The sequence below is a fragment of the Ochotona princeps genome, chromosome 24 (assembly GCF_030435755.1).
Source record: "Ochotona princeps isolate mOchPri1 chromosome 24, mOchPri1.hap1, whole genome shotgun sequence".
In the NCBI taxonomy this organism is placed as follows: domain Eukaryota; kingdom Metazoa; phylum Chordata; class Mammalia; order Lagomorpha; family Ochotonidae; genus Ochotona; species Ochotona princeps.
In genome coordinates, this window is record NC_080855.1 from 17,256,712 (window position 1) to 17,280,826 (window position 24,115).

Consider the following 24,115-nt stretch of genomic DNA (forward strand, 5'->3'; position numbering starts at 1 on the left):
ACCTATTTTTGACTCTAGAAGATGGAGAGGTTAGAAATATTATCACAGGTGGCTGCGAGGCACAATTAAGATAATTCTTGCAGTGCCTGGTACATTAACCTTTAGTAACAGGAAAATAAGATTAGGAAGAGAGGCAATAGATGGGTCACACACTGCTGCCTGGCTGTCAGTGCTGCCCCTGCCAGTACCTACCCAGTTCGCTCCACTTCTCAGTTTCTTCAGCTACCGAAAGAAATCACTGGGTCGGGCATAGTGACAAAGTAGGTTAGGCTGCCAACTGCAACCCCAGCATCCCACAGCAGCAACAACTCCCATCCCTGCTGCTCCACTTCCTCTCCAGCTCCCTGTTACTGCGCCTGGGAAAGCAGCCGCAGAAGGCCCAAGTGTTTGGGCTTCCTTCATCCAAATGGAAGACAACGCTGGAAGTCTGGGTTGCTGGCTTTGACCTGGCCCAGCCCTGACTGTTGCAGCCATTTGGGGGGTAAACCAGCAGACCAGACATCTGTGTTTTCCTCTCTCTTTTTTTCTGCCTTCCAAATAAATACATGCATGTTTTTTTCTTCAAAAAAAAGAAAGCAGTGAAATTCCTGACAGGTTGATAGCTCAACTGTTTCCTTTGTTTTGGTCTTTCATTTCCTTCGAATGGGAAAAAAAAATGCTTTGAAAATGGAAGGAGAGCCGTCTCCTGAGTTAATACCTGCTACTGTGGCTGTTGAGCGAATAAACGAGATGAGCCTGCAGTGTTTGCTGGTACAATGCCCTGGACCTGCTCAACGCTCTGTTCTTGTCACTTGCACCTGTTAACACTGTTATATCCCCACACACAATCACAAAGCCTTCCCTCCACGCCTGAATTGCACCTGTTAACAGCATTATCCCCCACCCCAAAGCCTTCCCTCCACGCCTGAACGCCCAGCTCCATCCAAGGAGCCCAAACCACACATCACACTCACCCTTCTTGGAACTTGAGCCTGGGGCCAGGGACTGCCCCAGTTGCCACGGCAGCGGTTCCGCCCCCTCGCGCCCGAGATGTCGGGCTCTGATTGGCTGGAAGGTCGGCTCCCTCTCGGGATGTGACCGCCGCCGCCATTGCGCGGCGCTGGTCCCCTCGGAAGGTTCCGGCTAAGGACAGTCCTCCTCCTCTTCCCCGCCATCGCTCTCTTGCTGCCCAGTCCCGGGAGGTCGGCCGGTCCGGAACTCCCGTCCTTGCCGGTGCGGGCACTGGCATGTGGCTATGGGAGGACCAGGGGGGCCTCCTGGGCCCCTTCTCATTCCTGCTACTGCTGCTGCTGCTGCTGACGCGCAGCCCCTTCAATGCCTGCCTTCTCACCGGCAGCCTCTATGTGCTGCTGCGGCTCTTCAGCTTTGAACCGTTGCCCTCCCGCAGGGTCCTGCAGGTGCTCAAGCCCCGAGACCGCGTGTCCGCCATCGCCCACCGGGGCGGCAGCCACGACGCGCCGGAGAACACGTTGGCAGCCATTCGGCAGGTGAGTCCCCCCTACCACCACCATCACGCCTCGCGCCCCCTCGGGCCTTCCTGGGAGCTCTGGCTTGAGTTTGTCCTTCCTGGGTCTCCTGACCTTCTCAGGTAAGCTTCTGTGGCCCTTGGTTCCCTCCCAGGGCCCGTTATCTCCGGACTTGAGGTATTTCTAGAGTAAAGTAAATATTTGTAGAGTCGCTGTGTGCCAAGCTGTGCGGTGACAACCATCCATGGTCAAGACATGCTGTGTGCCTAGAGCTCACACCCGAGGAAGGCAGTGCCTGCAGGAGAGCCTTCAGAATACCAAGAGAGTGAATGAGATGAGGAATGACTGGGAGGGCCAAGGGAGGCGACTTTAGAAATAAAGTAGTGACACTTACATGGGGAGAAGGAGCCAGCTGTGGCAGTCTGGGAAATGGGTTCGAGGAACTGGAGACAGCAGGTGCAATGGCCTGGAGATAGGAATGATGAAGGAAGTGCCCGTTGTGTGAATAGAGTGGGGCATGAGCTAAGTTAAATCGGGTGTCAGACAGTCACTGAGGTCCTTGACAATGGGTTACCCTCATAGCAGATTGTCTTTACTTAGTACCGGAATCACCTGCTTATTGGCTTTTGCTCCCAAACATACACACATGTTCATGTTGACACAGTTCTGGCAAGCAGGTTCAGTCAGTTTTTACATCCCTTGTACCCAAGAGACCCTTGATATGTCCCAGCTCTTAGCAGGCTCCTGACTTCCCAGTCACCACAGCTTGCCTAGTGGGTGAGCTTTGCCCTGGAGTTGGCACTTTTGCATCTGTCTAAACGTATCTGATTGCATTATTTCTTTGACATTCTTTTGACATGGACTAGGTGGGGTACACAGTGATTCAGGCACACTCTGCTCCTTCTAGACTCAGAGCTCCGTATCACAGAATGGAATGTGATCCAGGATGCAGAAGTGCACACTGCCTGTTCTTCCTTTGTCCTGCTGGGGACACAGGGTATTGCACAATGAGCAAAGTTACCTAAGCAACCTATGCCCCAGTTAGGGTCATGACAAGGGTGCCACGAGCAGGCCTTGACCTCAGCATCACCATCTGTAAAACCGGAAGAAGAGTGGGAGCTGCAGATAACTTGTGAGGAGTCAGGAGCTCATCCATGGCCCACTGTGACTTCCAAAAGAAACAAGGTAAATAAAAGGAATCCAAAGATGGGTTCATTCTTTAGCGTCAGCTCCATGTCAAAGGGGGAAAAAAAGTCTGCCAAAAGGAGGCGAAAAGAGTACCTGTTTTTGTTTGTAACACACTCAAAGTTCTCTTCTGTCTGTCTCTCCCCCAAGCTCTTCCATGTCAAAAGAGCCCCTTCTCTAGCCTCCTGTTGGAAAGAAAATGTGAAGACACGGAAGAAGGTTTTCATATTCTTAAAGTTAGAGAGACTGGTGAGGTCACATAGAAATGAGGCGCATGCTTGTGAAACAACTATGCGTGGAGTTCAAAATGTTTTGTGTTAAACTAATCTTTTCATTCAGCTTTTTCACGCACAGTTTGAAGCACCTTCCTTTGTTACCAGTGGCTGTGTTGATTCAGACAGGAACACTTTTGACTGCACAGAAATCATATTAAATGAAGGAGGAAGCATATTTGAGGCATAAATACATCCACTGCAGTGTTTCATATCCTGTTGTGTTGCAAGAGAAGTTTAGCTGAATTCTATTCCTGGCCTGTATGTTTACATCCAGCGTCCTTAGGCAATGGGACAATGATAATGAATACTGTGGCAGCTTGACTTCTGCTCTACACTTAATCTTAGCCAAAAGGCCGAGAAGTGGTTTGACTTCTGGTCTTAATTGGAAATGACAGGTGATAAGTCAGTCTGTTGGGCTGTCAGGTCCTTATCAATGAACTTTAAGCTATCATGAGCACTTCATTGCCGAATATAACTATGTCCTCCCTCTTGATTTCAGAAGAAATACGTAGTTAGTGTACTTCCAACTCATACTGTATCGCCCTCAGAGTTTTCCTTTGAAAAAAAAATAACAGGGAAATCATTCAGACAGTAGTAGCATTTCTGGCAGACTATTTGCAGAAGGAAAAAATAAATAGAAAGCAAATATGTCCAACAGCAGACACAATATTATAAACAGTGACAAAGGCGTGAAATTATACTCATGGTCCATTCTCGCCATACGGGGGTTAGAGTGCAGATTTATTATTTCTTACTTATTTTTCTCTTAATTGTTAATGTATTTCTTTGGAAAGCAAAGAGACCACAATAACCAGGCTGGTCCAGGCTAAAGCCGAGAACTGGGAGCTCCATCCAGGTTTCCCACAGGAGTGGCAGAGACCCAACTACTTGCCATTACCTGCTTCTCAGGTAATTAGCAGGAAGCTGGAATCAGAGCAGAAGCTGAGCTGGGACTTGAACCCAGACATTCTAATACAGAATGTGAGGATCCCCACGAGGGGTCGCACCCCAGTGCTTCCTTTCCAGAGTGCAGCTGTTAAAGTATAAACCAGATATTACACCTTTATTGAAAACCAGTGTTCTATTGTGATTAGGCAAAATCCAAACACCTTCTAATCCAAATTTTTCTCAAAGCCCCTGATCTTACACACTCTGCGTGTACATTAGACCACTTTTGGTGTCACATAATAGAAAGTCTAATTCTAAGTATCTCCCAAAATAAGAGGATTTAACTCATATAACCAGAGATGCGAGTGGCAGGACTGGCCTCCAGGATGATTCATGCTGCTGGCCGTGGGGTCGGGGGAGAGCAGGTTCCACGCCCCATCTAGGGGCTCTGCCATCCACAGCACATTAGCTGGCCCTCACAGTGTTTGGGTGTGGCCAAGGTCGACCCCAGCCATCACTTCCTTCCCCACCAACTTCCCGTTTCAAGGAAAGACTCCACTTCTCTTTCTTGGGTCTTTCCTAGAAGCTTCCCTACACACACACACACACACACACACACACACACCCCAGAAGTCCACCCTGAGCTCAGGGGAAAGCTGAGAACGGGTTCTGACCAACAGAGGAGAAGAGGGAGAATAGATTTGGATAGGCAGTCCATGCCTTCTGCCACCTGCATGGCTGCTTCTGACCTTGTGACCTCCACATTGTCCTTGTTGTTCCTTCTGCTTGAAAGACTCTTCCCCCTCCTCCATCTGCACTGTTGGCTGCCTTCCTCAGTGAGCTGCACTGTCAGCCTCCCCCAGCACCTCCCTTGCTGGTTATCTGTAAACCCCACCTACACGTCCTTCTTCACCTCGTTTATCATCCTTGAGATTTACAAGTAGCGCTTTAGAAGATGTTGCTCTCCACTCCAACAAAGGCCCCTTGATTCCCTGCTCAGCCCTCTTGAAGCAGTGAAATATGGCTTGGAACAGCGCCTGACATATAATAGCTTCTCAGGAAAATACTGGTTGGAAGAACTATGATGTATTAATGTAGCCAATAAATTCATCAAGGAAAGACATGCCACATTATCAGCCATCAGGGCAGCACAGATGAATGCCACTTCATACCCATCAGGAGGGCTGAAGAAAATAAGTGCTGGCAAAGAGGGGGAGAAATTGGAACCATCAGACACTGCTGATGGGAAACTAGCCTTAAAAGCTTAAACACACGGGGGACAGTGTTCAGCACAGAGGTTTATGTTACTGCTTGGGATGCCCACATGTGAGAGTAGAGGGCCTGGCTTGAGCCCAGTCCTTTTATTTCCCACCCAGCTTCCTGCTAATGTGCATTTTAGGAGTCAGCAGATGATGGCTCAAGCACTTGGGTCCCTGCCATCTGGAGACCTGGAGTTCCTGGCTCCTGACTTAGACGTGCCCCAGCCCTGGGTGTTGCAGACATTCAAGAAGTAAATTAGCGACGGAAAGTCCCTCCCTTGAATATTTAAAGACCACAAGGGAGTAAAATAGAATGACACACACTGACTTAGAGATGACAGTTTCCTCTGATGAGAAAAGGAGAATGGGAGAATTTTAGCTGTATCCATCATATTGTTAATACACTCATAGTAGCTGGGAGCGCAGCCTGTACCACCTCCTAGCTGGATTCCTTACCTGGGGCAAGTTTCTTGATCTATTTTTTTTAAAGATTTATTTATTTTTATTATAAAGTCAGATAGACACAGAGGAGGAGAGACAGAGAGGAAGATCTTCCGTCTGATGATTCACTCCCCAAGTGACCAAAACGGCCGGTGCAACGCTGATCCAAAGCTGGGAACCAGGAACCTCTTCCGGGTCTCCCACACGGGTGCAGGGTCCCAATGCATTGGGCCGTCCTCAACTGCTTTCCCAGGCCACAAGCAGGGAGCTGGATGGGAAGTGGAGCTGCCGGGATTAGAACCGGCGCCCATATGGGATCCCGGCGCATTCAAGGTGAGGACTTTAGCCGCTAGGCCACGCTGCCGGGCCCTCTTGATCTATTTTTATCTCTGTTTCTGAGCCCTAAAATGAGAATATTACCTACCCCTTCCATGGGATTGTAGGTTAAAAGCAGAGAGACATTGAAGAAAATGATAAAATGTTAACTAACATCTGTTTTCTTCTTTTACTGGATATACCATATATGTTTACACTGGGCCATAACTTAAAATTTTAAAAAAAATTTTTTTAAAGAGTAAGTCTCAGGAGCTTAGAGTTCAAGTTCTAGTGTTGGCTCACAGCCTGCACCGCCCCCATAAGCAGAGAAGGTAGCATATCCTGGCAGCAGGCTGGGTGTTTCTGATACAGAGGGTGAACCCAGAAAACCCTGACTCATGCTGTTGACGCCCAAGGAGTAAAGTCCCTGAGAGCTTCCATGCCCACAGAGGATGGGTGAACAGAGGGGTACGGCTCAACGTTCACAGCCCCCGAGTTAGCACATCCAGAGCAAACTGATGTTTCCCTAAACATCAGGAGGGGGAAGGGGAGAATGGCATTGATCATAAGCCCGCAGAGGTGGGAGTTGACACAAGGTTAACATCTGCGGGAAACGGACACAGACCCTAGCCACTATTCCACAGTCCTTAAGCACAGCTCTCTGGCAGGCAGCCCTGTTGGTCATCTCGAGTGTTCGACGCACGGTGGGTGGCATTTGTGGCTGTTTGACACTAATGTTCTTGATGTTTTTGTTAAGGCAGCTAAGAATGGAGCAACAGGCGTGGAGCTCGACATTGAGTTCACTTCCGATGGGATTCCCGTTCTAATGCATGATAACACGGTGGACAGGACCACCGACGGGTCTGGACGCTTGTGTGACTTGACATTTGAGCAAGTCAGGAAGCTCAATCCTGCAGCAAATCACAGACTCAGGTAGGTGGTTGACCATCACGTAGATGTAGTCTTTTAGCTTTCCATGGAGTTCCCAGATGGTTGCTGGAACCTTCTGGTTATCTCATCTGTTCCAGGAGGAGGCCAGATTATCGTGTGAATTATTCTCAAGGTAATAGCCTTGTCTAGTTGCTAACATGGCAGTTATGCTGTACTGCCATTCCAGTTACAGACTCATGAGGCTGAGAGCAATTGTTTGTTAATCTTGTTGCTGGCAGGTGCACCAGGAAACACACTATTCATTCTTTTTTCCTTTGCCATTTTATTTGAATAGCAGAGAGAGAAAGAGATGTAGAAACAGGTGGAGAGAGATTTTCCATCTACTAGATCACTCCCCAAATACCCATAATAGCTGGGACTGGGCCAGGTCAAAACCAGGAGCCCAAAACCAAGTTTGCATCTCCCATGTTGGTGGCAGGAACTCAAGCACTTGAGCCACCGTCTGCTGGATTATCAGAAAGCTTAAGGGGCAGGCACCAAAGGGGCCAGGACTGCAACCAGGCATACCAATGCAAATACAGGCGTCTCATGTGATGACATAAAGGCTCCAGCCTTTAAAACCTTCAAGGAATATCACCTTTGTACTTCACTCTGTTATTCTTTGGATCCTTATAATGAACTTCAAAGGAATCATAAATTTTCAGGAATGGAAATATCTTCAGTATGATGCTCTGTCCAGTGGAACTTCCGGTATTGATGGAAATGTTCCATGTCTGCATTGCTCAAAATGGTAGCCGTACATGCCTACTGAGTACATAAAATGTAGGTAGGGAAGTGGGGGGAGGGCTGAATTTTTAATTTAAATATAAATGTAGATAACCATGGGGCTACCATATTATACGCTACAGATCTGGATTGGTCAGCTTTTGGAGACAGTCTCAGAAAAGTTCAATAAATTAGTCAAAGGTTAATAGCTAGTTCCTAAAGTCACCGAGATGTAAATCTGTGTATCCTAATTCTGTTTTTCAGTGTTTCGAGTTAGTCCTCCTTCAACCCCTGTGTGGTTGAGGAAGGAGGTCAGGGAAAGCACCCTCTCCTTTGCACTGGGAGACATTTGTCAAAGATTCACCCTACCAAGCTTTCCTGCTTTTCTTTTTCCTACAACATGCTGTTCCTCTTCCTTCTCCTGCAGGAATGATTTCCCGGATGAAAAGATCCCCACCCTGAGGGAAGCTGTTGCAGAATGCATCAAAAACAACCTCACCATCTTCTTTGACGTCAAAGGCCATGCCACTATGGTCAGTTCACCCCATGTGTTACAGAGGCGTCTTACTTCATTGCTAACTGCTCCCAAAATTAACTACACCTTTTGGTAGTTAAATTATTTTTGCAAATTATGTCAGTTTCATGGAGGTGTACAATGCAAAAAAAAAAAAAAGAAACAACACATTTTTAAAGAAATAATTATGGAACTTTTTAACCTTTTAACCCTTTGTGGAACCTTATAACACCCCTTTGATATTCTGCAGCCAGCACAAAATGCAAACCAAGTTTTTTTTTTTGCATGAAGCATTGACAACAGAGCTTAAGGAAAGAGTAAAGAGGCATTGAAAGGTAGGCCAGGAATCGAACACAAGACAAGCTACTTCTGGCTTAACTGTTACAGGGGCTTGGCTGCACAACCAGGGGCTGATGGAGAACACCCACATTGCAAGCTTCCGATTGTCAGCTGGATAGCTTTCACGTAGTTCATTCCTCTAATTTCTAATTTTTTTGTATAGTTTTGTGAGTTGAGGAGTTATACTTTTATCAGAAAACTAGTGTATTTTCTTCAGGTACATATGATAATTTTCAGATACAATCTGCTGAAATTTTATATTTCAGCTCACAAGCATATATTGCAATGGGAAAATATGGTTTAGAAAATTACTATATTTTCTTCAAATATGTTTGACATTTTAAAATAACTTTTGCTGAAATCTTGTACTTGCACACATGCAGTTACAGGGGACATGAACAGCAAAATGATTCCGATTATATTGTTCTCAAAAAAAAAAAAAACAACCAAAAAACCACTTTTCCAAGTATAAGTAGGTCGTGGCTTCTTCTGTCTCCCCACCCTGCCCCAATCTGGGCAACTTGAATGTTCCTCTCCATTCCCCAGCAATATCTATAATCAGTAATGATCCCCTGCTGGGTCAGAATTTGGAAGATGCCGGTTTATTTTTTTTATTAACCCCTGGATATGTTAGAAACCAGTTCTTAAAACCTAAAATGTGAGCATACGTTTACATTGATTTTAGAATCGTCAACTTCCATTTTGGAAGAAAGAGATTAGAAACTTACTGGCAAACTGTAGTTGTATTCCTCTAGACTTTCTAGTTGATCTGGAATCTGCATTTTTACAAACATGGATTCCTGCCTTACACTAGATCCAGAAGAGATTCTGGAAACATCTAAGGTGAGGTCAAGGAACTTGTGTTTCTAATGAATACTTCAGGTTTTGATGACAATGGGGCCCACTCATGGGAACAGTGACAGGCTTTGCATTTCGCCCACAATGTACCAGCCATTGTACTTATTCTTAGAATAAGCAAAGGAAAGAAAAAGTAAGGTGAAGAACTGTTGTATTTTTAGCATGGAGCTCTTTGAGCTTTCTGGACGGGTACTCACAGGAGTTGAGCCAAGACTGGGTAAGGACATGAGGATCTAATTCTCCAGGTCAGTGGTGTCGAGGGGCAGGTGTTGGCCACAAACTGGAGCCAACACAGTCCCACAGCCAAGATCATGGGCTTCAGGCTCCAACAGACCCTGACTGAGCTTGCTAACTTACTACAGCGTGGCCTTAACCTTGAATGTTTCCTGGGTATCTAGAAAGAAACTACCACATAGGGAGAATTAAATAAATAAGAAAGGTGAAGAATCCATGTGTCAGTTCAAATATTAAGAAAACTTGGGTCCTACAGTCCATTGTACTATCAGTGGATATTATTCAGATATGAATAATACCTTTGCTTTTTTTAATGATGAGCAGGCATGCATTTTGTTGCTTGTGTTTGGAGACCGGTATGTGGGGGATGTTCCAAGAATTAGCAATATTGCCCATCCAACAGGATGTCTGCTTGACTCTTGATCTTGTTAGCTGCCACTGATTGTTAGTTCTGTAGAATCAACACTGTCAATATTTAAATTCTAGCATTGCTCCTTCATTTCTTAGCTACATGACAGCAAGAAATTTCTGTTCATCCGGGAAACACTGGGAGGTTTCTCTCTTCCAGATCTATAGCTCAGTTTGTCCTCTTGCCATTCCCTGCATGTTGGTGACAGACGATGCACCCTTCTAGTCCCTGGACTGAGAAAAATCTGTCCTCAGCTCATGCTTCCCCCATGCAAGCCAGAGGGTGACGAAACTGTGTGTATAACAGAACTTTCCGTAGTGGCCAAACTGGGCTCTAAGGAGAAGATTTTAGAAGTTGGTGCCTGACCTTTTCTGGCCTGCAGCCTGCCACACTTTTCCCAAACTATGACGCACATGGGTGAGCCTTCTAGCAAGATGGGGGCAAGTAGCAGCTCCCCCACTGCTTGCTTGTCTGTGGCTGACATGAGTTAAAGGTGTACCCCGATGAGTAGTATGCTGATTGATTCAGTGGGGTCATACGGTTTCAGTGTCCCTTATCCAAAATGCTTGGCACCACAAGTGTTTTTGGATTGGGGAGTTTTTTTCAAATTTTGAAAAGCTGGCCTATTCTTACAGAGGTAGTTAGGGATGCGACTTAAGTCGAAACAGGAAATGCATTCAGGTTTCGTTGACATCCTAAACACGTAGGCTGAAGGCAGTTTTGCGCATTAAAGCTTGTGTGGGAATGTTTATTAGTGTGGGATTTTCAATTTGTGATGTCACTGTTGGAGCTCAAAACGCTTTGGATTTTGGAAGCATCTCCGATTTTGGATTTTCAGATGAGGGCTACTCTTCTATGTTTAACTGGCTACATCTGTCATGTTTTAATAGATATTAAGGACATGAATCTCTCTGTTCTGTAGGCAACTGATGCACTAAAGAAAATGTATATGGAATTTCCACAACTCTACAATAGCAGCGTGGTCTGCTCTTTCTTGCCGGAAGTTATCTATAAGGTAAAATTCAGCAGTTTCTTTGTGTATGATTTCTAGAGATAATAGCAGTGGGCCATATAAGCACGAGTTAAATGGAGCTGACTCAAGATCACGCTTAGAGCTCTTTTAAGTTAACAAGAAAAATTCCAGAAGAGGAATGCACTCAGGTTTTAAAATGCACGAATCCACTTCAGCCTTTGTTGTTTGACAGACTCGTTTCGATTTCTTTGATAACATTCTCAGAATGGAAGGGAATTATGTGTCCCTACTTCTCCCTAAATGATTGACAGTACCTTTAAAAAAAAAACCAACTCTTTTAATTCCAGTGAATTTTAAATGTGCATAAAAGTAGAGTGATACAACGAACCCCCCTAAAACTAGAGTTCCGCTTGTTTCATCCGGGCCCCTAGTGATCCTCCTCAGTGTTCTTTCACAGCAAACTCTATTGTTCCCTGCATCCAGATAGCACTAAATGTCTTTAGAAAGCAGCTGGGCCCAACGCAATGGCTTAGTGGATAAAATCCTTACCTTGCAAGTCTTAGGATTCCATATGGGCACTGATTTGTGTCTCGGCTGCATTACTTCCCATCCAGCTCCCTGCTTGTGGCCTGGGAAAGCAGTAGAGGATGACCCAAAGCCTTGGGCCTCTGCACTTGCATGGGAGACCCAGAGGAGGCTACTGGCTCCTGGCTTTGGATTGGCTCCATTCCGGCCGTTGTAGCCATTTGGGGAGTGAACCAAAGGATGGAAGATCTTTTTCTCGGTCTCTCCTTTCTATAAATCTGATCTGTCTTTCCAATAAAAATAAATAAATCTTTTTAAAAAAAAGAAAGAAGGAAAGAAAGTGGTGTCCGTTAAACAACATAGTCATAATGCCTTTGCCCCACCTAAAAACCATTAATAGTAAGTCTTTAATGTCAACAGATTCCACCATCAGTGCCTACATTGTCACGTGTCTCAGAAATGTCATGAGCAGTTTTTGGTTTGTTTTCACAAATTCTTTATTTAAATCCATCAATAAATTCTGCATGTTACAATTTAAACAGAAGATCCAAGTTCTCTTTTGTGCCTTGCTTTGTATTTCCTGAAGCCAGGTCAGATCAAGTTTCACGGATTATGTCCTATTTCCTCTCAGTGTAGTGCAGGCTGGAGGCCCGAGCAGACCAGGGTTGGTTGTCCAACGGGCACATCACACCATCCCTGGCTGACTCTTGTCATCTGTGCCTGTTGATACGTGGTGGCCAGGGGTTGCAACATGTTGAGTTTGACTTCTGTCATTTCCTCTTCGTGGATTAGTGAGAATCCATCTGTAAAAAGAGAAGTTCTGCTCTGCCTTGTAGTTGCGCAATAGGCAGAACACACACTTCATCTTCCCCTGCATTGATTAGTTTCCAAGACAATGAGTTGGCTGTGTTGCTCTTGGGCAGTGACGGTGGAGCCTGCTCGGGTGTGAGCTGTGATGGAGATACACAGGCCCTGGGGCCTCCAGACCCTCGCCTGACACCAGAGGCCTTGGCCAGGGGAGGTCCTGTCTGCAGAAGGCCAGGACAGCACTCCCTGAAGGAGCACCTTCCACGTCCTCTGTGTCACCCCCTGGCCCTGACTCTTACTTCCCTCACCTTGCTCCCCCACCCCATGCGCTTTCCAACCCTCTGGGGACACCCAAGCTGTCCAGTCCCCCTGGGAATTAGCAAGGGTCCATCCTCAGTGAGTTTTGATCCAATATCTCTGACCAGAACTCAGATCAATAGCCAACTAAAAGCTTGTTTCTAAATGATAACGCTTTGCGATCAATACACGTACAGGGGATTGGACCGCACACAATGTGTGCATGTGCCAGAACATCACACATCATGCCCCCATAAATACGTACAATTTTTATATGTCAAACTTTTTTTTAAAGTTTATTCTTGTACCATTATTAAAAGTTGATCTTTCTTTTTTAAAAATTTATTTATTTTTATGGGAAAGTCAGATATATGGAGAGGAAGAGAGAGAGAGGAAGATCTTCTACCCATTGATTCACTCCCCAAGTGGCCACAATGGCCAGAGCTGAGCCAATCCGAAGCCAGGAGCCAGGAGCCTCCTTCTGGTCTCCCATGTGGGTGCAGAGTCCTAAGGCTTTGGGCTGTCCTTGACAGGCAGGGAGCCAGATGGGAAGAGGGACTGCCGTGACGCGAACCAGTACCCATAGGGATGCTGGCGTGTGCAAGGCGAGGACTTTAACCGCTATGCTACTGCGCTGTGCCCTAAAAGTTGATCTTGAGGGCCAGCATTATGGCATAGTGGGTAAAGCCACTGCCTACAATGTTGGCATCCCATTTGGGTGCCAAATTGTGACCTGGCTGCTTTACTTCTGATCCTGCTATGTGTTAACATGTCTGGAAAAAGCACCAGAGGAAGGTCCAAGTCCCTGGGCCTCTCCATGGAGGAGACCCAGAGGAAGCTCCTGGCTCCTGTCTTCACCCCGGCACAGCCCTGGGCATTGCAGCCACTTAGGCAGTGAAGAAGCAAATGGAAGATTCTCTCCTCTCTCTGAACATGACTTGCAAATACATCCATAAATCTTTTTTTTTTTTTTTTTTTTTGAGCCAGTCATTTTCTCAATGCACAGAGAGTTGCAGCGCTTAGGATCTGAGAGAGGGCTCTCCCTTACCTGTGCACCAAGCACTTCACACCAATCACGGTCCTTTCTCCAAGGCCCGACGATGGAGGACCTGTTAGGAGACATGAGGGCAGCCTACACGCTGCGACCACTGCACTGGCTGCATCTCAGCGGGACTGTTAGGCTTCCATCGTGGTGGTGATTTCCATGGCACCATTCCTTTTCAGATGAGACAAACAGACCAGAATGTGATCACGGCTCTCACTCACAGACCCTGGAGCCTCAGTCACACAGGAGACGGGAAGCCACGCCACACGTCCTTCTGGAAACAGACCACATTTGTGGTCTTGGACATTTTGCTTGACTGGAGCATGCACAACATCCTGTGGTACCTGTGTGGGATTTCTGCTTTCCTCATACAGAAGGATTTCGTATCCCCGTAAGTGGGAAGGTTTGGGGATTTGGAGATTTGTTGGGTTGTTGGTTTTAATCTCCTGGTACTTTTCCTGCATATTCTGGACATAGGAGAGTGGACGATCCGCGTCGATTCCGATCCCAAAGCGGGTGTGTCTGCGTGAAGTTGGAATGCTTCTTAGGAAGAAAGAGTTCAGATGTGTCACTCTGATTCCAAAACAGCTGAATCAGTTACTCTTTTTTATTTTGTTTTTAGTGCATTTTAAACAAAAGATGAACCCGTCACTGTGGTGAGAACACGGTAGCATTTCTTGCCATTGGCTTCCTTTGAAAACCAACACAAGATCCAGGGCAGAGAATGCTCTCTGGGCACCTGCCTTAGGCCTACCAGTGTCCTTCCTGATCTTCTAGCCCTCACAAACTGTTCCACATCTCCCAAGGAACTTGTAGTTCCCAACCTGCCATCCATCTGCAAATCCATCTTTGGGCCATTTTGTGGCTGTTTGTTTGCAGCTCCTTAGAATTGTCAGTTTCATTTTTATCTCAGGCAAGCTTGCATTACACACAGTAAATACTTGGCAAATGCCTGTGGAATTGCACAGTGCTTGCTATATTAAAAAAAGTTACAGCAACGAAGCACGCAGGCCATAGCTTCTGCCCTCATGGCCGCAAGAGAAGAGTGTGGTGTGAGGTAAGGCCAGACGGAGGCACAAGGACTAAGCCAGGCCCACCTGCAGCAGCTGCTGAGGCAGGACATTGAGCAGAAGTCGGTGTCATCAGGGGGCCAGGGGAGTGTCTGAAGCTGTGATGTCATGCGGGTGAGGCCCAGCCCAGCGAGCAGTGCAGGGGCTGGTCAGTGGGCTCCATCTGGCTATGTCGCAAAGCCCATGCTGAGTGGCCGGAATAGGTTCCTGGGCCAACCAGTCATGACCCTAACAGGATTGATGTTTCCTTTTTCTGCAGGGACTACTTGAAGAAGTGGTCAGCTAAAGGCATCCAGGTGGTAGGCTGGACCGTGAACACCTTCGATGAGAAGAGCTACTACGAATCCCACCTGGGTTCCAGCTACATCACTGACAGCATGGTGGAGGACTGTGCGTCTCAGTTCTAGACTCAGCTCCCCGAGAGGAAGCTCGGGTTCAGAAGCAGGCCCACTGGTCCCCGAGTAGGGGTATCAGTTCACCCCTGGCGCCAGCCCGAGCCCAGGGGACAGAGGGACTCACCCAAGCAGTCGACAGCAACTGCATTTTTTTTTTTTTTACCTGAACTCAAAGCAGACCCTGTGTTGCCACCGTGCTCTGCAGAAAGTTCAAGTTCAATGCCGTTGCTCTTGAAACTCTGGGTCCGAGGTAAGGCACAAGAGTGTCTCCCACCGCAACCAGCCGAAGCACACACCAAGATCCAGTGAGGACCAGCACAGACCGGCTCTGCCATGGGGCGGGGGAATGCGGATGCAAATGCATGGGCCCTGCATGACCACTCAGAGGTGACATCTACAAACGTGCCACACTTAAGTAACTTATTTATAACATGTTGACGATGTACTGTAGATATCAAACTTGTGTGACCACACTAATAAAATAATTAAAAGGAGCCCTAGAGGAGATTTGTGTGCCAGGTATCACATCACAGGGCTTGGGAATTTGGGAAAGCTGCTCTGTGTCATCCAGTGAGGCCTCGAAGGGCAGCAACCCAAAGCTAGAACCCAATCCCAGGGATTCTCTAGGGAGCCTTGCAGAAAGAGCTTCTAGCCAGTAGGGGAGCAGAGTTGCACCATTTCAGATGTAGGAAGCTGAATGGCAATGGTTACCATACATAGACAAAATAGAAGGTAAGAAAGTTCCAGCCTTTTTTGTGATGCAGAGTTGTCTTCCCCACCTCGGAGCTCCACCTCCACCCCAACTGTGGCTTTTATCATAGTCCCACCAATCAGGTCTGACTGCCTCCTGCCTCCTGTTGGCAACAGCCTGGTGGTGTGAGTTCTGGAGGACTACTGATGAAGCCCGCTAGATGGCAGTGGAGAGCATGTTGAGGTTTGCAACAGTTGGTGCTGGTAGGTGTGACAGACAGAGATTGGGACATTGTCCATCAACCTTTACAAAGCCAACTTCCAGAATTTTAAAACTAACAGAGTTTGTTCAATGAATGAATGTCAAGAGCACATAATATCAATGTCATCTTACCACCAGAATGATGGGCAGGGGGAAGAGTAACCCGAAAGAACATGTGGATGGCTGAGGCCAGCCCTGGAGCACCCTGGAAGCCCAATAGCCACAGAAGGGGAAGGCAGATGATAACACAGTGTCCCTGCTGCAGCGTGAACACCTCTGGGGAACCAGAGTCCTCTGCCTCTTGACCTTCATCCCAAACCCATTTTGTCCTTGATTCCTTCAGGCCCAATTAAGAAGTTAGGTCCTGGCCTGATGCCGTGGCATATCAGGTTAATCCTCTGCCTGTGAAGGTGACATCCCATATGAATGCCAATTTGTGTCCTGGCTGCTCCACTTTCAATCCAGCTCCCTGCTAGCGGCCTAGGAAAGCAGCAGAGGATGGTCCAAGTTCTTGGGCCTCTGCACTCAATGTGAGAGACCTAGAAGAAGCTCCAGGCTCCCGGCTCTGGACAAGCCAAGTTCCAGCCAGTGTAGTCATTTGGGGAGTGTATCAGGAGATGAGAGATCTCTGTCTCTCCCTCTCTGTAATTCTTTCTAAATGAAAATAATTTTAAAAGAAGAAGTAAGGTCCTGGGGCCAGCCCTGTCACATAGTGGGTAAAGCTGCCACCTGCAGCCCTCACAACCCATATGAGCACTGGTTTGACACCAGCTGCTCCACTTCTGAGCATGCTCCCTGCTAATGCATCTGGTAAGGCAGTGGAAGATGACTCGGTCCCTGGGCCCCTACACCCACGTAGGAGACCTAAGAGCCCCTTGCTCTGGCCTAGTCCAACCCCAACCTCTTGGTTATTTTGGAAGTGAATCAAGAAAATCAAGTGCTCTGTGCAACTCTGCCTTCCAAATAAATAAATCTTCAAAAAAGAAATGTATCTGGGCTTGGCACAATGCCTCAGTGGCTAAATCCTCACCCTGCAAGCACCAGGGTCACATATGGATGCTGGTTTATGTCCTGGCAGCCCCACTTCCCATCCAGCTCCCTGCTTGTGGTCTGGGGAAGTAGTAGAGGATGGCCCAAAGCCTTGGGACCCTGCACCCACATGGGAGACCTAGAAGAGGCTCCTGGCTCCTGACTTGAGATTGGCTCAGCTCCAGCCATTGTGACTACTTGGGGAACAAATCAGTGGATGGAAGATCTTTCTGTGTCTCCATAAATTTGATCTGCCTTCCCAATCAAAATAAATCTTTTTTAAAAAGCTGTATGAACACATTGAACTAGACACTTCTTTTTAAGGTATAATAAAGGTTAAAAACATAGAATTTGGGATCAGAGAAAGCCAAATCTGAATTCCTGAAAAGCAACGATGACCTCGGGCAAGTGACGTAATTCATCTAGAAAACAGGTAACGTTAGTACCACCTCAGGAGGCAGCTGTGACATGGAATGTTTGTTCACCCACACTCACTGACAGCCTTGCACGAAGCGGGCACTGCTTTCAATGCTACCCATGTATTTTCTCCTTGCTACGACACCATGGGGCAGGTGCCCTGATCATCCCAGTTGATAATAAAGGAAACCGGAGCACAAGGAAGCCAAGCATGTCACCAAAGTCACACAGCAGTGACAGAACAAGGATGGCGTTCCAAAGCCGGCACTGACCCCAGCACAGACATACCCGTGGGAGACGCCTCCGTTATTCCCGGCACGAGCCACAGCGCCAGTCTCCCAGGATATGCCCAGTCAGGGCTAGTGGAAGGGATGAGTGCAGGGATGGCCAAGTGGAAACGTCCCTGAGGAAATCGGAAGGAGTTCTAGAGTGACCTTAAAGATGTTGAACCTGGGACTTGGCAGCGTGAAAGGGGCCCAAATCACGAAAGCTTTGCTTCCAAGAATGCCCAGATTTAAGTCCCAGCTTCCGCTCAGGGGACTGCACCTCTGGCACAGAGAACAATGAAGAAAGTACCTCGAGAGGCGTGAGAAATCCACTTTCTGATTTAGAGACAGAGGTCTGCACTCCTACTTCAACAAGAACTTGAACAAGAAGACTTCACTGCTTCCACTGGATATGAATTCCTCAAAAAATGCACGCCTGCCTTGGGACGGGTGTTGTGGCACAGTGGGTTAAATCAACACTTGCAAGGCCGGCATCCTATATGGAAGTGCTAGTTCAAGTCCCAGTTCCTCTGCTTCTGGTCCAGCTCCCAGCTTATGCACCTGGCAAAGCGAGCAAAGTTGCCCAAGTGCTTGGATGCCTGCCATACTCCTGAGACCTGGATGGAGTTCCGGACTTCTGGCTTTGGCCTGGTCTGACCCTAGCAGGTTCACTTGGGACGTGAACCAGCAAATGAACAATTTCTCTTTTTCTCTGTCACCTGTATCTTTCAAATAAATAAATCTTTTTAAAAAGCTTACCCCTAGCATTTCCTAACTCAGAGATAAGCCTCAGTTGGATGATAAACTACAGCTTTGAGGGCAAGGAAAGGTCAAAGAGCATGTTCCACCCACCCACCCAGACCTGTGTTAGCACAGAGATTTGGTTACCGAGTATATATAAAAGTTAAGTAACTTCCTCCACGAAAAGCACTGAAGACAACTGGCCTCGCTGGTTGCATTCCCAAACTTCATGCCAGGAGTCTGACCGTCATCAGGCCCCTTCCCTTTCCTTACCTGATGCCGTCTGGGCTCGCACGAGCCACAATTAGCCCTCTGGGGGTTCCGACACACACTTGAGTCTGAGAACCCCAAGACTAGAGAGACAGCTGGCTGGCTTCCGGAAGGCTGGAGGCCCCCCATTTTTTCTCCCATGTGCTTTCTAGCCTTAGGCGAATGACTGATGTAACTACACGCGCCACTGTCATGTTATGATTGGGAGTCAGCGTATTTGCCTTCATTCTCGCGGCAATCGTTCAAACGAGCCAAAAAAACCCTAGGGTTGGGCAGTAGCATGTGAACAGGGTAATGGCTGCTAGTTCGAGGATTACAAATCAGGAAGACCACCCTACCCAGGCAGTGGGCCTCAGGCCTGCAGCATCTCTGAGAAATGCACCCCCTGGGGACCCGTTTCTCACCCCGCAGGTGATTCAAGCTGCAAAAACACAACGGAGGAAGAGGAACACGGTGGAGGGAGTGAACAGAAAGGGGAAGATTCCCTCGTTCAAATAAGTAAATCCTTTCTTAAAAAAATCAATTATATTGATGAGGTAAATTAGTGAATACAGTAGTTCCAACCCCTTATCTTCAAGGAAGATACCCTAAAACCACGAAGTCAAGGAGAGTTCTGAACTGAACCCCAGATGTGCTACATTTTTTCCTGTGCCCTGCAGCCCTGTCACACCATCAGAGTTCATCTGCCCTTCTTTGTTTTACACCCCAGGCCTCTTTTGCATCATTACTCACATGCCCAGGGCTGCCGTTAAGTTAAGGTCCCTGATAACAGTCAGCCACTTGGAGGACAAGCAGGTGGCAGACACGGAGCGGATGCACTGGACAGCGTGAACATTCACATGCAGACCGGGATTGGCCGGGCTGGCACAGATGGTGAGAGATTTCATTGCAACTCTCAGAATGGTACACACTATTGAACTGACCAAGTGCTTATTTCTGGGGTTTTCCATGTTAAGATTTTCAGGCTGTAGATAACCAAGGATAACTAAAGTCATGAAAAATCAAAACCTCAGGTAAAGGAGGACTGCCATACAGAAAAAGGTAATGACTAAGTGAATCAACCACCAAGCCCTGCTTGAGTGTGTGGGCTTGAAACCTACTGAAATGCTTTTTACATTCAGCACCGATTAAGTTTCCCAACAGTGCTCACTGGAGAGCAGAGGGCCCCTTGAGCAAAAGAGCAATTGCACCTTTCTGCTGGATGCTTCCATTTCTTTTACTGACATTATATATTTGCAAGGCAAAGTGACAGAAGGATTGAGGGAAGGGAGGGCAAGGAGAGAGAGAGAGATTGATTCCATCTGCTGACTCACTGTTCAAATGTCTGTAACGCCCTGGGGCTGGGCCAGAGTACAAGTGTGAACCCGAAATGCTGGCTGAGTCTTCCACACAGGTAGCAGGGGCTCAAGCACCTGGGCAGTGAATCACTTGCCAAGCTTCTGAAACAATGATGCACTATATACATTTGCACACACATATTTATTCCACACCATCATAGCTGCTTCCATGTTTGGTCCAATACAAGGCATCGGTGATCACGCACCTCCTAGAGGCAGAGTCTCCCATTCTACCCTACCCCAACTGAACCCCAAAGACAGAGGTGCTGTGCATGCCAGAACACAGCAAGGAGAACTTGGGGTGACACGGGGATGTTTTTAGTTCCATGTCACAAATGAAACAAATGCACATTCTTCAGGTCACAGATTTCAGGAAGTCCATGGCTGAGGATCCCATGTTGATTCAAGTTTCGCTTTTCTGGAGTCTAAGCCATTGTCATGTCTGGAAGGCTTGGGGAGCAAAATTCCTAAGGACCAATCACTGACCCACATATCTCTCAGCAATAAAATGTATCATGCCCCAGGTAACTTTTATCCCAGATTTTTATAAGCATGACTTAATATGATAACTGTCTTTATTGAAAAACTCCAAAATTTTTGTTTTGGAAACTCAGCAAACCAGGTGTATTTACTTCACAGTCAGGTTCTGCTACTGGCTAGAAACTTAAACTTCCCTTTCTTGGTTAAGTCCTTAAAGGCTCAGGTGTCACAAAGACAGTTGTTCCACTTTGCTTTTTTTCCCTGGTTTGATTGGCACGTGGCTATTGCAGCAATCATCAGGGCTTCGGTCTGTCCTCTGGAGCAGATCGCCTGTACCGCAGGTCTGGGTTGACACAGGAAAGAGAAGTCAATGCAGACAGACACGCCTGGTCCCACCTCTGCAGAACAGGCCCTCGAGACCCCACAGCCCCTCGCACATCCTCCTTTGCCACTTCCTTTCTCCTAAACCTTGAACACCCATCATCAGACACCAACAGTAAACACCATGTCCAAAAGTCCAATGGGTTTGTTCACTTCCTCCCCAGCATTCATCTCCCTTCTGGGACCAGCCCCAGGTGCTCCCTGGAAAGCCACTTGTCCCAACTCTCAGTCCCTGGGATCTGCAGAGGGCTGGGCCACCTGTGTCCACTGACGAGGGGAGTAACCCAGACCTGGGTAAGGCATCACATTTTCACAGGGACTGTGATTGGTTCTCAGATGATCATGACCCAATAAGATCCAACAAAACACTGAGGATCCAGGGACCTTTTGCCCCAGAGTGAATCTGAGAAGATAGAAGGGGCTGCCTTTCCATGGGTAGAAACAGCCTGTTTACAAAAGGATCTAACATGGAAAAGAAAAGAACAGAAATAAACTGAGTTCTAGTAACATCAGTGAGCTCCTGTTCGGGGGAAGAGCCGAAACAAGAATTACTCTTCATTTGGGCTAAAGCCGATTTGCACCGGCTTTGCAATGGAAAGAGTAGCTGACGTACCAGCAATTCTGACCCTAAGTCTCAGGCTGTACCACCCAGATAAATTCATGGTGTATCCTGTGACAAGTCAGTTACTCACCAGGAGTAGCTTCACGGTCCCCAAAATGCAAAGGGTCTTGCTGCTGAAACAGAACAGACCAGGCAGCCACGTCACAAAGAATGCATACCCTGGGGCTTCCTGCTTAGATGGTGAGATTTGTGAGCACTCCACCATTTTTTCTCAGTTGAGAAGCAGAGAGCCCTCATCTACCAGTTCACTCCCCAAAATGGCCACAGGGACCAGGCCTGGGCTGTGTTGATGCCAGCAACCAAGAATTTGATTCAGGCTTCCCTGACGCCAGGCTGGAACCCAGTCTCACTAGTCGTCATGGCTTCCTCCCAGGGTGTGCCTGAAGTCAGAAGCTGGAATCAGGAATGGGGGCCAGGTACTCTGAGATGGGATGCAGGCATCTTACCAAGTAATTTAGCCACTAGGCTAAGCACTCATCTCCCTATCAAATTTGTAAATTAAGGCATGTGGAGCAGGTGTTTGGCCTAGTGGTACCCATTTGAGAGTACCTGGGTTTGATGCTTGCCTCTGGTTCTGGATTTCAGACCCTAGGAGGTTAGCAGGGGATGCCCCAGGTAGTTGGGAGACCTGGAGTGAGTTACCAGCTCCAAGCCAATCTGCTGTATACATTTGAGGAGTGAAGCAGCAGATGGAAAAATAAGTCTGTTATTTCTGTCTCTCATAAAAAGGGTTACAAATTAAGACCATGGTTCATCCATACAGAAAGAGCAAACATGCTTTGCTTTCTAAGAACAGCTATTCCACTCCTTCCTTCATTCACTTCCACTGGGTAATACATCAGGTGACCTCCCGAGGTACATGACAGAAATGCAATTAAAAGGTTATGTTTATTCTGATGCAAAAACTTTTTTGAAATCCACACTTACAATGTGCACTTTCTACTACTATTTTAAAGAAACCTCATATACATGGATTTCAAAGTTTTCTGCACCAAAATAAATTTTTTTTTTAATTCCATTTCCCACAAACTTTTCGAAATACTCAGGCATTCAGAGCTGAGGTGACAGGGTGCAGACATGGCAAGCAAGTGAGCCCCAAGAGGGCAAAAGCTTGATTTTGTTGCCAATATCCCAGTACTGAGAACAAGGCTAGGCATGGAGAGTGTTCAGTGAATGAATGTTATCAATGACAACAACAACAACAGAAGCGCTTCCACCTAGACCTAGAAAGAAAGGGGCTCCTGCATGATCCTGACGGCTCAGGGTCTAGTAGTTTCCTGATGTACCTGTCACAAGGAAACAAGGGTGGGTTCCAGAAGGTTCCCAAGACAGCCTCACCTCCACCTCTCTCCTTTCCAGGATGCGTGAGCTGGGGTTTGCTCTCTTCTCTGTATCCTGGAGTTTGATCAACTTGTCTATCAGAAACATCTTATCTTTGCCTTCCTGCAAAACAATAAAAACATCATGGATGAGTGATGCTGCGTAGCTGAGAAGCCATTGGTGAAACGAAGTGTCTGGGAGTCAGATGGAGAATATGGCCATATTTTGTTCTGATGATAGAAAATAAACATTGCACAGCAAAGCCAAAGGGTCCACCAGAGCCTCCTGCATCATTATATTCTGCTCTAAAGTTTAAGCAGGATGGGATGGGGAGTGTAATAGATGCTCCAACCCAGGAACAGCAATACGGGATACAAGTGCCCTAAGTCAATTCTAAACCTTTAGGCCAAACGGTCAACCAAGGATTTGCATTTTTAACAAGCATCTAGGTGCTTCTGATGTTATAAGATCACAAATAACTTTAAGTCATTACAGAGTCCACTCCCAGCCTCTTTTGTCTGAGTTCTTTTAGAAACAACGCCCTCCCTCCCTTTGTGGCCCATCTGCACGCAGGTCTGTGGTGATGTTTATGTTGCCTTTAAATGTCATCTGATGATCTCATTGGTGCACCTGATGTTGCCCATACAACTCAAAGCATTAGGGAGAATCTCTCCTTTGTTGAGATCTTCCAAAAGCTTGCCCAAATGGCTCACAACTCTGCGTCAGAAATACATTGGTGACATTTCAGGGGATAAGGAGAGAAAGAGCAAAGGAATCCAAGCTTTCTCTTGGCATTCCATAAATACCAGCTCAAATGATTGGAGACCTTAAGGATTCAAGCCAGTATAATCTGTTTCGTTATTCTGCTCATGGCTATGCAGCTCTCATGTTACAGTTCCCGGATACTTACAAGAAAAGGGAACCCAGCTACACTAAGCACAGACTGTAGTCTGTAAAAACCATCTCCTTGAAGAAACGGCTGCTTCTAGGAGACAAGGAATCAGGAGCTAGTTCAGAAGGTATCTGGGGAAGGCATCTGGCACAGCCAATACGATGCCAGCTGAAATGCCCACTTACCATATCAGAGCACAGGGATCTCAGTTGTGTTTATGCCTTTTCTAGCTCCAGCTTCCAGCTAACACATACCCTGGGCAGCAGCAGGTAATGACTCCACTGTTTGGGTCCCTACCTCCCACATGGGAGACCTGAGCTAGGTTCTGGGCTCCTGGTCTCACTGAGGTCAGCCTCTGCTATTGTATACAGATAGGGCATAAACCAATGGATAGATGATCTTTCTCCAACTAGCTCTCTATGTCTCTGCCTTTCCAATAAAAATAAATGACTCCCAG

The 24,115-nt window shown here is 47.0% G+C and overlaps 2 protein-coding genes across 6 annotated transcripts in view; one reads left to right on the top strand and one right to left on the bottom strand.

Annotated features, from left to right (window-relative positions):
- Positions 1-1,054: 1,054 nt before the first annotated feature.
- On the top strand, positions 1,055-15,445 carry GDE1 (glycerophosphodiester phosphodiesterase 1). Of its 3 annotated transcripts, none has more exons than XM_058680658.1 (7): positions 1,066-1,212; positions 1,388-1,487; positions 6,591-6,762; positions 7,913-8,018; positions 10,762-10,854; positions 13,666-13,877; positions 14,816-15,445. In XM_058680658.1, the coding sequence occupies exons 3-7, from the start codon at positions 6,656-6,658 to the stop codon at positions 14,961-14,963; spliced, it is 666 nt and encodes a 221-aa protein (XP_058536641.1). In that variant the 5' UTR covers positions 1,066-1,212; positions 1,388-1,487; positions 6,591-6,655; the 3' UTR covers positions 14,964-15,445. The 3 variants fall into 3 exon arrangements, with proteins under 3 accessions (XP_004587143.2, XP_058536641.1, XP_058536640.1); XM_058680657.1 differs by having other exon boundaries at positions 1,067-1,212; positions 6,587-6,762; XM_004587086.4 differs by having other exon boundaries at positions 1,055-1,487; positions 6,587-6,762.
- Positions 15,446-20,519: 5,074 nt separating this feature from the next.
- The window catches only part of TMC5 (transmembrane channel like 5), a 65,669-nt gene continuing 62,073 nt past the window's right edge, over positions 20,520-24,115 (bottom strand). For all 3 annotated transcript variants that reach the window (XM_058681234.1, XM_058681233.1, XM_058681235.1), the window contains 3 exons: positions 22,785-22,889; positions 21,517-21,559; positions 20,520-20,786 (listed from right to left, as the gene is read on the bottom strand). In XM_058681234.1, coding sequence (XP_058537217.1) covers positions 20,740-20,786; positions 21,517-21,559; positions 22,785-22,889 — 195 coding nt within the window. In that variant the 3' untranslated portion in view covers positions 20,520-20,739. The remainder of the gene's footprint in view (positions 20,787-21,516; positions 21,560-22,784; positions 22,890-24,115) is intronic.

Coding starts and splice junctions, on each gene's coding strand:
- GDE1 (XM_004587086.4), top strand. CDS start 1,227: ATGTGGCTATGGGAGGACCAGGGGGGCCTCCTGGGCCCCTTCTCATTC. Junction 10,855..13,665: donor TGCCGGAAGTTATCTATAAG/GTAAAATTCAGC, acceptor ATTCCTTTTCAG/ATGAGACAAACAGACCAGAA. Junction 13,878..14,815: donor CAGAAGGATTTCGTATCCCC/GTAAGTGGGAAG, acceptor CTTTTTCTGCAG/GGACTACTTGAAGAAGTGGT.